Here is an 11,394-nt window from a genome sequence, read left to right as displayed (position 1 = left end):
GAAAAGAAACGTTTTGTCGCACAATCTGCTCACCGCGGGAAATGAAATATTACGCCGCCACAAGCGGATGTATCTGTCATCTTGACCTTGGTTACCAACTGTAACCATGCCTGATCACAGGGTAATTACAACTTTTACCTCGGTTAAATTTCTTTTGTCTTTTGCGGCATTTACCAAAGTATCAGTTGGCGTTTACGCACGGAAAATGTTTACCTACGTAAGTAAACTCTGATACCTCGGTAAACCGTTCAAGTCTAAACACAGCATTAGTTAGGTCCTTTTACACGCCTTACCATTATCACGAGTGACTGACAAAGGGAGCTTGGTGCATACCATTGGGCAAGCAATTGTCTGTTGTTGTTGTTTTTTTTGCAATGTAGATAAAGAAAAAAAAGACTAAACAACTTTGGGCGCGACGTGACTACATGATCTACATGAAATTATCCCTGGGCCATTGAAGATGGTCCTGAAGGTAGGGTGGAGGTATAAATTTCTTTTATCAGCCCAAAAAATTTTGCCCAGAACCCATTTCCAAGCTATTTTAGTCCCAGTGACCAAAATTCCTTTATCCCAGTAAAGAAAAAAAAAAAAAAAAATTGGACAATCCCTAGACTACTAGTAGTCCCTCTTTCGCTTAGTCCGTTGTGCGTTACGCGAAAGAAAACTGCGAGAAAAAAATGGCCGCGCGAAATCCTACTGCCTAGGGAGTTTACCCTTTCACGGCCGAGTAATTTTTCGGTGTAGGATTTCTTATCTTGATGTCCTCTTATCATCGCCTGTTGTCAATAACGCGGGAGATATTCTGAGTAAAATCGTTCTTCTCTTAAAGTAGCGAGACAAAAACATGCCGCGAAAAGTATATCTTCGTTCAGTGTTCGTTCAGCGAAACTGCGAAAGACGTTTTAAAAAGAAGACGAGGAGGGAGGCATCTTGCAACGATTTTTGCGAAAATTTCAAATGCAGAGTTTCAACTGAAAATTTACATTATGTATGTGACATGTATTTGACACAGGAGGTCATCCAACTGCGGTGAAATGTTTGCCGAAAGCAGCGGAAAGTTTCAGGTGAATGTCCAGTTTCAAATGAATTAAAAGTCCGATTCGACCTTTCAAATGGACGGCAGAAAGGCCAAGTTCAGTGAATTCGTATTCACTGAATTGTTCTTGGACGATGCTGTTGAGGGGCTAAAGTCGCATTCGGGTTCAAAGCGGAAAGCTTTGCCAAACAAAACACTTGATAAATTAAATCTTTTCAAAGCCTGTTGGCAGAATCGCAAGAGCATCACGGCTAGCGAAGTGCGATTCCAACGCCCTAAGGGCCCGGACGCACTGGGCAAATTTTTGTTTATTTTGCGAAAAAATCTGTCATCAATTCCCTGAGACAAGTGCGTCCGGTGATTTTTAGATCTACCAAATTTTGTCAAGGCTTACCAAACTTCAAAGACGCCGTCGTCCTGCCTCGGAGCAGGACAAATTTTTTGTCAGGCGTGAAACCTGACAGATTTGTCAATTTACACGCCATGATTTGAAGGAAAATGTCAATCAAGAAAATTTGATCTCTATTTTTAGTCGGAGTATTTCAGTTCGAAGCCCGCCAAAATTAAATTTATATTTGCGCGGCAATCAAACGATAAACATGGAAGATTCGTACCTCGGTATGCTCCATGACGATCCGTTCGCACAGTACAACTATTACGGTTCCCAAGTCTACGTTAACGTTCCAGCTGCATCTCCAGGACCAAGCTCTGCTCAATTTGTACATCCGTATGTCCACCCGAGTCAGCCGAGTACAAGTACAAGTGAAAGTTTCACGACTACATGTAATCAAATTGAAAGCAGCCAAGCTGAGGATTCAAGAGCAGACGAGAGCAGAAAAAGGGGCAAAGGTTCAAAGAAACAAGCGGCAAAGTACGACTCGTTTGAGCCAGAGGAAGAGCGGTGATTGTGATTGACACTTGTGGTTAACAAATATTTTGCTGTGATTCAGTGCGCCCACGCTTGACAAATTAAAAAGTTGGCAGAGACAAATTTTGTCGAGATTTTTGGAAGGGCCAAACAAATTTTGTCAGTCCAGTGCGTCCGGACCCTTAGGCTCCGGTTCCAAAGCTTTCTATTGTCGGAAAGCGATATAAACAGCAATTCATTCCTACAAGGCGTCACACGTATCTCGGATGTTGATAATGTCAACGCTCCTAACATAAGCCAATCATATTTTTGCGTTGTGAGAGCAATGCATAATTCAAACTCCCTTGGCTTAGACTGTAGTCCCTCCTTTCGTGCGCTCCTCGCCCCTAGTATTTCGAGCGGCCACTTTTTCTCACAGTCTTCTTTCGCGTCACGCATGACGGACTAAGCGAAAGAGGGACTACTCGTAGTCTAGAGAATCCCAGTTTTCATTTTCCCTCTTTAGGCTTTTCAACGGACTTTAGCGTTGCATTCATCTCCAGAATGACGACAGAGGGTCCACAATAGGGTTCTCAATTCCTGCTTTCCTACCCATTTTTTCCTGTTAATCCCGCATCCCGCCATCCGCCATCCCGCCATCCCACCCTTTTTTGCCTGGAAATCCCAATCCCGCCCACTTTTTAAAGACGTTTCTGCGTTAATTATTAATTTGTTAAATTAATAATTAATTTAATTATCAACACAGAAACTTTTTAAAAATCAAAACCGTATAAAAGATTACAAAAGAATTCAATGGGTAGCAGATAAATAAGCCAAATGATTATAACGTTTCTTTCAGTAAACGGTTCACTGTTTTGTTTTCTTTTGTCCACGTATCAGTGAAAGAAAAAGATTGTTCATTACCATATTTAAGAGATGGCCCGTAGATACACTTGACAGCTTCTTTCAAAGTTTCGGCGTCTTCCCTTTCCTTGAGGTCTGGGCTCAGAACTTTTCTTTCCGGAAGAAGGCATTCCTGCTCGCGCATCCTTTGCGTAATATATGGTGACGCAATTCGTAACTCGCATACTTCGTACGGTGAAACACTATCACCGCCATCCAGTGTGGTCATCCTGGTCAAAACAAACCAAATGCTCTGGAAAAGGTCGAAAGACTAGAAAAACTAGAAAGGATCGAGGGCCCAAGATTACAGACGCAAGCGTCGAAAATGTCGGAAATGGACAGATGTCATTGATGTCAGAGGTCAACACAAATGATCGCAATCAGTAGAAATAGGCCTCAAAGACCTCATACAGTCTCATGGTACTAAGGTAGTCAAGCGATAATGGATACGTTTGACAGAATCTGACAGGGTACAGAGCTGTTGCTATTCATTACTTGAAACCTGACACAGCTATACGCACGTTTCTGCCAGCTTGTGGTTTTTGCGCTGGTCAATAACAATTTATGAGGTCATGTAAGAATTGAAATCCCGTATCCCGCTAAGTTCTCCTTACGAATCCCGCATCCCAACCCTATAAAAACACGAAATCCCGCTCCTGCTCGTAATTGTAATTCCCGCTTCCCGCCCCTGTTTTCAGCTCAAATCCCAAATATCACGGCGAAAAAAAAGCCAAATCCCGCATCCCGCCAAACCTATTGGAGACCCTCACGACATGCAATAGCGATTTACACATGTATGGTGTAGTTCTCAATAATACGCATGAGCAATATAACTTATTAGGATAGGTATGCATATATTTTGGAATGCTTCCCACTTTGAGAAACGGAAAACAATTTCATAGTTGAATACCATGTGACCTCGAAGTAGCACGAATGGGAGCGCAAAACGCCGGTAAGTGCTTCAACGAAGATTTCTCAAACTCTACTTGGACCATGACTGTCGGCATTTTGAAAATATGGACAAGGGATGTTTTAAATCTTAGGGTTGAGCTCCCACGATAGGGAATTTAAAAACAAATCAGTACGAAGGCATGCCTTTAAGCTCAGATCAACTTTAAAAACCATGTTTTATTAAACTCAATTAAAGTGGACCTCGTAGCTAGAGGGAGATTGATTATAACCCTTTAAATCCTTTGGATCTGTCCACTTCTGTTCATTGGCCTTCACACATTTCACATCAAACTAGGCTGAGAGTATTATTATGTATCACAGAAGTTAGCCAAGTGACCGTTTCGTTGTCCGTTCGCTTGGTCACATGACTTGTTGTCGGACTATGTATTTTGAGAAAACTTCAATGCTTTATGTGCCAATTTAATTAGTTGAACAGTGTTCTACAATTAGTATTAGTGTAGAAAATATTTAACGGACAGAGTTTTTTTTTCCCGATTTACAAAATTTGCTTCTAATAACTTAAAGGTGCAATACTCAGGCAAAGAGTGTTCTGCGTTCTTATGGAATTAAATTAGACATGTCTTTTGAACAGAGGCTTGGGCATCAGTCTTGATTTTAGTACTGGTCTTGGAACTCCAAATTTCTTTGCTTGAGCCTTGAATTTCAAGGCCATCATCCTCTTCTTTGCCAAATCAAATGAACCTGTGAATTCAAATAAACTACAATCAGGGAATCAACAAAAACAACCACAAGAAGAGCAAGGATAATTTTTTTACTCACCCTTATAAAGGTCGGGAAGAAAAGAGACAACAAAAACCGAAACAAAAAAAAAACAAAAAACAAAAACCGAAACAAAACAAAAAAAAAAACAATATATATATATATATATATATATATATATATATATATATATATACTTCTTGAACTTGAACAGAATAAATTTATAGAGCGCTCGACTCTGAGAGGAGCAGTGTAGATAATAAACAATGGTAGCAAGACTTCAATTCATCGTTTTATTGCGACAACGCTGTTTCGTATGGTCAAAGGATGACCACACTCATCAGGCAATATCAACGAATGACCGTTAAATTTCACAAACTGGCAATTAAAAGCTAACTTTAGGTTGCTATGAGATATAAAAACAGTTGCTATGATATGGAAAAACAGATGCTATATAACATTGAAAAATCTCGTGTTGCTAAAAGATTGCGTTACTTGCTCACAAAGTTCTTGACTAGGTATCTGTTTCTGTGGGGGCACGCACTTGCTAGTTCGTTTCGCTTGTTCAAAGTACACAAACTCTTCTTACAGATGATCACGAATTTTTCAAAAAGACATAAATTACATTTGTTAGTAATGTTGCTATAAGGTCTGCACTGCTTAATGATTCTCCACTTGATGGTAAAAGGTTTGTTGTTGTCTTTGAGTGTCCAAATATGTTTAGATAGCTCAGTTTCGTTTCTCTTGTTTTGGTGTCGAAAGGATGCTGTGTGATTCCTGTAGCGCTCGTTAAAATTTGTGGCGAGGCCCACGTATGATTCTGATGACGTTTGTGTTGTGATTGTGGCTTGGTAAACTACATTTTGTGTGAGGCATTTTCCGTCCAGCGGGCATTGATCCTTTTTTCTGCAGTTGCATTCTTTGGCGTTTGTTTGTGTTTGCGAAAGCAGTACTATCAGATTACCACCAGTCGCAAACACAAACAAACGCCAAAGAATGCAACTGCAGAAAAAAGGATCAATGCCCGCTGGACGGAAAATGCCTCACACAAAATGTAGTTTACCAAGCCACAATCACAACACAAACGTCATCAGAATCATATGTGGGCCTCGCCACAAATTTTAACGAGCGCTACAGGAATCACACAGCATCCTTTCGACACCAAAACAAGAGAAACGAAACTGAGCTATCTAAACATATTTGGACACTCAAAGACAACAACAAACCTTTTACCATCAAGTGGAGAATCATTAAGCAGTGCAGACCTTATAGCAACATTACTAACAAATGTAATTTATGTCTTTTTGAAAAATTCGTGATCATCTGTAAGAAGAGTTTGTGTACTTTGAACAAGCGAAACGAACTAGCAAGTGCGTGCCCCCACAGAAACAGATACCTAGTCAAGAACTTTGTGAGCAAGTAACGCAATCTTTTAGCAACACGAGATTTTTCAATGTTATATAGCATCTGTTTTTCCATATCATAGCAACTGTTTTTATATCTCATAGCAATCTAAAGTTAGCTTTTAATTGCCAGTTTGTGAAATTTAACGGTCATTCGTTGATATTGCCTGATGAGTGTGGTCATCCTTTGACCATACGAAACAGCGTTGTCGCAATAAAACGATGAATTGAAGTCTTGCTACCATTGTTTATTATATATATATATATATATATATATATATACAAACCTCTAACTGGGTTCGAGAGCCGTACTGTAAGTTACGGAGCAAGTTTTTTTCCCCATCGATTTATGGTCTAAGCGCGAAGCGCGCGGGCCATAAATCGAAGGGGAAAAACGAGGATCCGTGAGTTACATTACGGACCGAGAAGCCCAGGTTAGTAAGATATTTATTATATCTCTAATGTGTGTCTGACGGGCTCAAGAACGATTTCTATTCACGCGGAACGGCTTCAAATTTCTGACGCACTTCGGAAGCAAAACGACTCAATTTGAAATCGTTGTTATGTGACTGTTAAGTCGTTAGCAGGTTTTAATACACAATTTCATAAGTAAAAGAAAGTTTTAAACTTTTAATTGCTAAAAAGGTAAGAACACTTGGCGATAAATCACGAAATATTTTGGCAACAAAAACGTCTTTAAATTTTAGCGGGCCGTATAGTAGATTACTGCCCGCTAAATTGACCAATCACAGCGCGCGTACTAATTAAGAGATATAATAATTGTTTTTATTATTTTCATTTATACGCGGGAAAATGTCGGTTTTTTTAAAGTATTTGTTGCAAATTACTTAAGTTCTTCCCGGTATTTTTTATTTATTTATCTATTCTTTGTAGTGAGATCCACTACTCTCTCTGGGAGAGGTTATTATTTCTATTGCAATTATCATGTCCTATCATATCATAGCACACCATAAAACCAGAACACCGTAAATGATCAGAGCATTTTTTAATGTCGAGATAATGATCCACGAGCATGACTTTTCTAGCGTAGCTGTTGCTTGGTCAGAATTGCTCGTCAAAAGCTGCATGCTACTACAGCGATGGAATCTGTTGATCTGACAGTTACTCGGAAAACTGTCAGTGATAAAGTTTGAATTATTATGTACTCACCGTCGGGTGCCATTGGTTGGCCTGGGTCATTATAAGCAGGTGCTTGATTCATCTCTGGTGGAAAGGGGGGTTGAGGGGCATTACTGTTGATGGTCTGAGGTACATCCTGCTGTTGAGGTCCCAAGGGCGATGGCTGCTGAGGGAGGAAATCGGTCTGTTGCTGAGGCAACGGTTCCGGTGCCTGAAACAAGAGTCAAGTAATGCATTGCGATTCAATCACGAGAATATATTTCTCCCTCAATCACTAGGTTACCGTTGGCTTAATTCAGTGAAAGCCAGGATGGAAGATCAATGCAGTCTTGGTCAGACTAAACCTTCCGCTCATCAATTGCTTTTGGAGGCGAAATTCTCCGCTTCATCTCCAAGGCGTTCGTAGTGCATTGTGTGTTAGGTAGCTTTATTTATAAAGGACGCGTCAATGCTATTAGTGTTACTTCATGTAACTGTTTGTTTAAGACCGCCAGGCAGTGACATTTCTTACTTTTCACTCTTCATCAAGTGGATTATCGTTCATCCCCCGTGGTTAGCTAAACAAATAACACGTATCGCAAACAATACTCAACTGTAAAAGCTTGGGGATCAGCAAAATCCGCTTGCATTAGAGGCACTCCTGGCTGGGGTATTCCGGCAGCTGGTTGAGGGGCAAAGCCAGGCGTTTGATGAGGGACCATTCCTTGTGGGTGAGGGGGGAAGCCAGGCGTTTGAGGAGGGACCATTCCTTGTGGACCATAGCCGAATGGCTGTTGGTAAGGCAGTTGTCCTGCTTGGGCATACCCTGCTGCTTGTGGCTTAGGGAGAGGTGGAGGCGGATTGTAAGGAGGCTTGCCCGGCTGTAGTCTTCCCATCGGGGGAATATGCGGAACAAATTTTTTTGGAGGATGTATTCCAGCAAGAAGTTTAGCTTTTGCTTCTGCGGCACTCTGAGCCAGGGAGTTTATAGAGTGCATACCAAAGCCATCGGTCCCCATTAGGGGTGGTTGAGGGTATCCCTGAGGACCGTAAGGAACTGGTGCTGGAGGAAATCCACCGTAAGCTGCTGGGGCGGGAGGAGGAATGGGGAGAGCTGGTGGGGAATATGGTGTAGCCAGTCCACAGGGAGAAACACCAACACATCCTGATGTACAAAAACAGAATGAATATTTAATAAACACATGAAAAAATGAGAACATTGCCCCAGCACATCCTGATGATCGGAAATGTTCCCAATACTGCCTCTCCTCTTTACTTCAATATATAATATCTTAATTGGCTGCCTGGCTCCACCAGCCTTTATTATGCTTATGGTTATCCCAAGCAGCCAGTACTGTATATATTTATTTCCTTCAAAATGTCTTTAAATCTGCAAGAAAGAGTGCAAATTATGATTGTTGTTGTTGTTTCCGACAGACAAGCTTATTTTACTTTATTTTAAGGGGAACAGGGATAGCACAATGGCGAGGGCGCTCGCCTCCCACCAATGTGGTCCGGGCTCGAAACTGGACCTTGTGTCGGTTTGGGGAGTTTGTTCTCGCCTTGCTCCGAGGGTTTCTCTCCAGGTCTCCGGTTTTCCTCCCTCCACAAAAACCAACACTTACAGATTCCAATTCGACGTGGAAACACTGGACAAGGGGCCTCTCAGTGGGAATTGCCGCGGCACATATAGTTTGCTTATTTTGTATATACATATTTTTTTAATTTTTATTTTAGATCTACTGTTAAAAGACCAACAAATGATAATGAACAATCATAAAGCGTAACTATGATACTTCAAGAGTGGAAGGGGCGGTACGTATAGCTCTTCGCACCTCATGCTTAAGAAATAAATGACATTACCTACAGATCCTGGCTTTTTATCAATAATACCTGCAAGACAAAGATGAAAGAAATCAGGTACATGGGGATAGCATAGAAGGACAGACGTAAGTTTACCTAATTTGACTGCGTTGCTATAGTAACTTACTTGCTGGAATGTCGAATCTGTTTGGGATAAAGTTTCGGCTGTCTCCTGGAAGCTGGCCTCCTGCGCCTGGTGGAACCGGTGGGTACCGTGGAGCTTGATGTTGTTTATAATTAAACAAAAAAACATAAATATTATTATTGTTAATAGCAATGAATAAAGCCATACAATACGTAAAAGGGTTTCTCATGTTGTCTGATGACTTTCTTAGTTTTAACGCCTTTTAGGTAGGCGTTGCTATATTCAACAGGCATTCATGATTCCAACACTCTCGCACATGTTTGTAATTGAAAATACAGATAAATGGGCCGAAGTGAACCTGACAAAATAGTGTACAAGTGACGAAAACGTGGTACACATACATGTGGTTGCAAGGGGGCTAGTTGCTCTTTATTAAATTTATCTATTACGAGAGTTCGAGTCTTTTTTTTATCTATAAATTTCTTTTACTCATGTTCATTAGCTTGAAAGTTTGTAGCACTATGCTCACAGTGAACAACACGTATAATAAACGTTTTGAACTTTGTTTGAAGGAGGTTATTTATAGTAAATCTAGATTTATACCAAAGGCAGCCAATTTATTTACATAACTGGACGGATTGTTGAACGCATAACGTACATCGCCGCTTTGTTTGTTCTTACCTTTCTTAGGACTAAATCGATTTGGGACAAAGTTGCGAGCTTGTGCATTAAACTGAAGTGGACTGCGAAGCTTGTATTGTGCCTGTGGATCTGAGACAAAACGAGATGTGGCATTGTCATGCTTCCGCTTATAATCTTTCAATACAGAGAGAATGGACCACCTCAGACTGTAAAGCTATGAGGCCTCCATAACTCCGATACCCACACCCAACTTGAAAAGGGGCGCAATTTAAAATGTGCAGTATATTCTCAAGTTAAAGAGTTATTTTAATCGATAAGTCATTGTTTCTGCCTCCGTTAGGGCGGAGTTCGAAGAAAAGAAACGAACCTTCAAATTCATTACCAGCCATGCGCGTTCATCGATTCATTTGCTTTAAGGATCCTTTAGAATGCATCCATAAATTCTTCTCACTTTAAAATCACTGCAGTGTACATGAACAGTAGCAGGTGCCGTATATGTTAGCGGTCACCATTAATCACTGATTTTGGCATTACTGCCAAAAGCCAAATGCACACGTTGATGGATTTGGCGAATTATTCTGTTAGATATAACTGAATGGGTGGAATTTCAAATTGTAACATCGGCAATATTAGATGCCCCAGTACTGGGCGTCGTTTTTTCTGAACGGTATCGCAATGCACCACAATAATGCTAACATTTATTTTGATAATTGCTGGTCAGTTGCCGATCCGGGGTGTAAATCATAAAGGTAGTTTCACTTATAAAAGAAGGTAAATTTACTTTCGTTTGAAATGCATGGTTCGCTGATCAATTTACTACACAAACCAAAAAATAAATAAGCCATGACAAAAGATACCCTACGTACCTGCCATGGAAATCACCCCCAGTGATAAGCAGACCACCAGTGGTACGAGCAAACGTCCTTCCATTATTCGCTTTATTTCGTGCACTCGAGAGTTTGATTTCACGAAAATTCAATCTCCAAAGCCAGAAGTACTGCACTTTTACCTCTCGCACATCAAAAATCTCTGAGGTAACTGCTTTGAATAGGTAATGATAGAATGTGACAGCAAAGACTTGTTGTGCGAAGTGATTCAAAACAATCATATCACGGGTACCAGGTGTCTGGTGAAAGGAAAACATTTATCATATTGATGGCCCTTATTGGATCAAGACATTTGACAGAAAAAAAACATTCGCTCGTATTATAACGTAAATTTCTGAAACAATCCTTGGGTTGGTATTTCGTTGTCATTTTGAACATCATGTTATATCCAAATGCGACTATTTCCTGATGACTTCCATGAAAGGCAATAACGTTCAGTTATTGAATCGATGATTACATAGCGAGACTTTGGTCAGAAGTTATCAATTACTGAAGATGGAAAGCGGTTAAAGGAAAGAGCAAGAAAACAATCGTGCTGCTTTGGGACTGGCGTATTCAGTTTGTATGATGAGGATCTTTTCAGTGTGTTACAAGCCAGGCTGATCATGGTTGGATACAAATATTCCAATAGATCTTATTCACGATAGCAGCCGTGTTGGCGGGCATATTGGTTTCAAAATTATAATGCAAATTAGCCAAGTGGTCTGCGAGGAGGCAACAATTGGAAGAAAAATACTCTCCGTAAATCGTATTACCCTATTTTCCAGTATATTCCAAAATTGTGCTCGAGCGTCAGATAATAGAGATCTATTTATTTTATTATTTATTACTGAAGTCACGGTTATGCTCCCTCAGAAATCTCGTGATTACTTCGCATGTTTGACAACTGGAAAACAATTATGGCGGCTATTGAGGATAAAGGCCACACGGCTGAATTT

The 11,394-nt window shown here is 40.5% G+C and overlaps 2 protein-coding genes and 1 long non-coding RNA gene across 4 annotated transcripts; 2 read left to right on the top strand and 1 right to left on the bottom strand.

The window, feature by feature from the left end:
• The first annotated feature begins 393 nt into the window (after positions 1–393).
• On the top strand, positions 394–9,145 carry LOC149102564 (uncharacterized). Its single transcript, XR_016202024.1, has 2 exons — positions 394–472; positions 8,717–9,145. It is a non-coding gene; the product is annotated as an uncharacterized LOC149102564 (long non-coding RNA).
• LOC149102565 (uncharacterized) lies at positions 1,214–4,609 on the top strand. Its single transcript, XM_089273612.1, has one exon. It carries the CDS (start codon positions 1,636–1,638, stop codon positions 1,939–1,941), a length of 306 nt encoding a protein of 101 aa, XP_089129738.1. The 5' UTR covers positions 1,214–1,635; the 3' UTR covers positions 1,942–4,609.
• LOC110044152 (uncharacterized) lies at positions 3,895–10,503 on the bottom strand. Of its 2 annotated transcripts, XM_020749679.2 has the most exons (7): positions 10,436–10,503; positions 9,609–9,698; positions 8,970–9,062; positions 8,843–8,872; positions 7,594–8,144; positions 7,031–7,211; positions 3,895–4,439 (listed from the first exon to the last, which is right to left on the bottom strand). In XM_020749679.2, exons 1-7 carry the CDS (start codon positions 10,497–10,499, stop codon positions 4,309–4,311), a joined length of 1,140 nt encoding a protein of 379 aa, XP_020605338.1. In that variant the 5' UTR covers positions 10,500–10,503; the 3' UTR covers positions 3,895–4,308. The 2 variants fall into 2 exon arrangements, with proteins under 2 accessions (XP_020605338.1, XP_020605337.1); XM_020749678.2 differs by lacking the exon at positions 10,436–10,503 and having other exon boundaries at positions 8,843–9,062; positions 9,609–9,728.
• Positions 10,504–11,394: the final 891 nt, after the last annotated feature.

Source organism: Orbicella faveolata, unplaced genomic scaffold, assembly GCF_042242905.1.
Source record: "Orbicella faveolata isolate gen_17 unplaced genomic scaffold, um_ofav_v1 contig_35, whole genome shotgun sequence".
NCBI classification, from domain to species: domain Eukaryota; kingdom Metazoa; phylum Cnidaria; class Anthozoa; order Scleractinia; family Merulinidae; genus Orbicella; species Orbicella faveolata.
This window is presented reverse-complemented; position numbering and strand designations above follow the sequence as displayed.

Coding starts and splice junctions, on each gene's coding strand:
- LOC149102565 (XM_089273612.1), top strand. CDS start 1,636: ATGGAAGATTCGTACCTCGGTATGCTCCATGACGATCCGTTCGCACAG.
- LOC110044152 (XM_020749678.2), bottom strand. CDS start 9,728: ATGACAATGCCACATCTCGTTTTGTCTCAGATCCACAGGCACAATACA. Junction 8,145..8,842: donor TAAAAAGCCAGGATCTGTAG/GTAATGTCATTT, acceptor TTTGTACATCAG/GATGTGTTGGTGTTTCTCCC. Junction 4,440..7,030: donor CCAACCAATGGCACCCGACG/GTGAGTACATAA, acceptor TTGAATTCACAG/GTTCATTTGATTTGGCAAAG.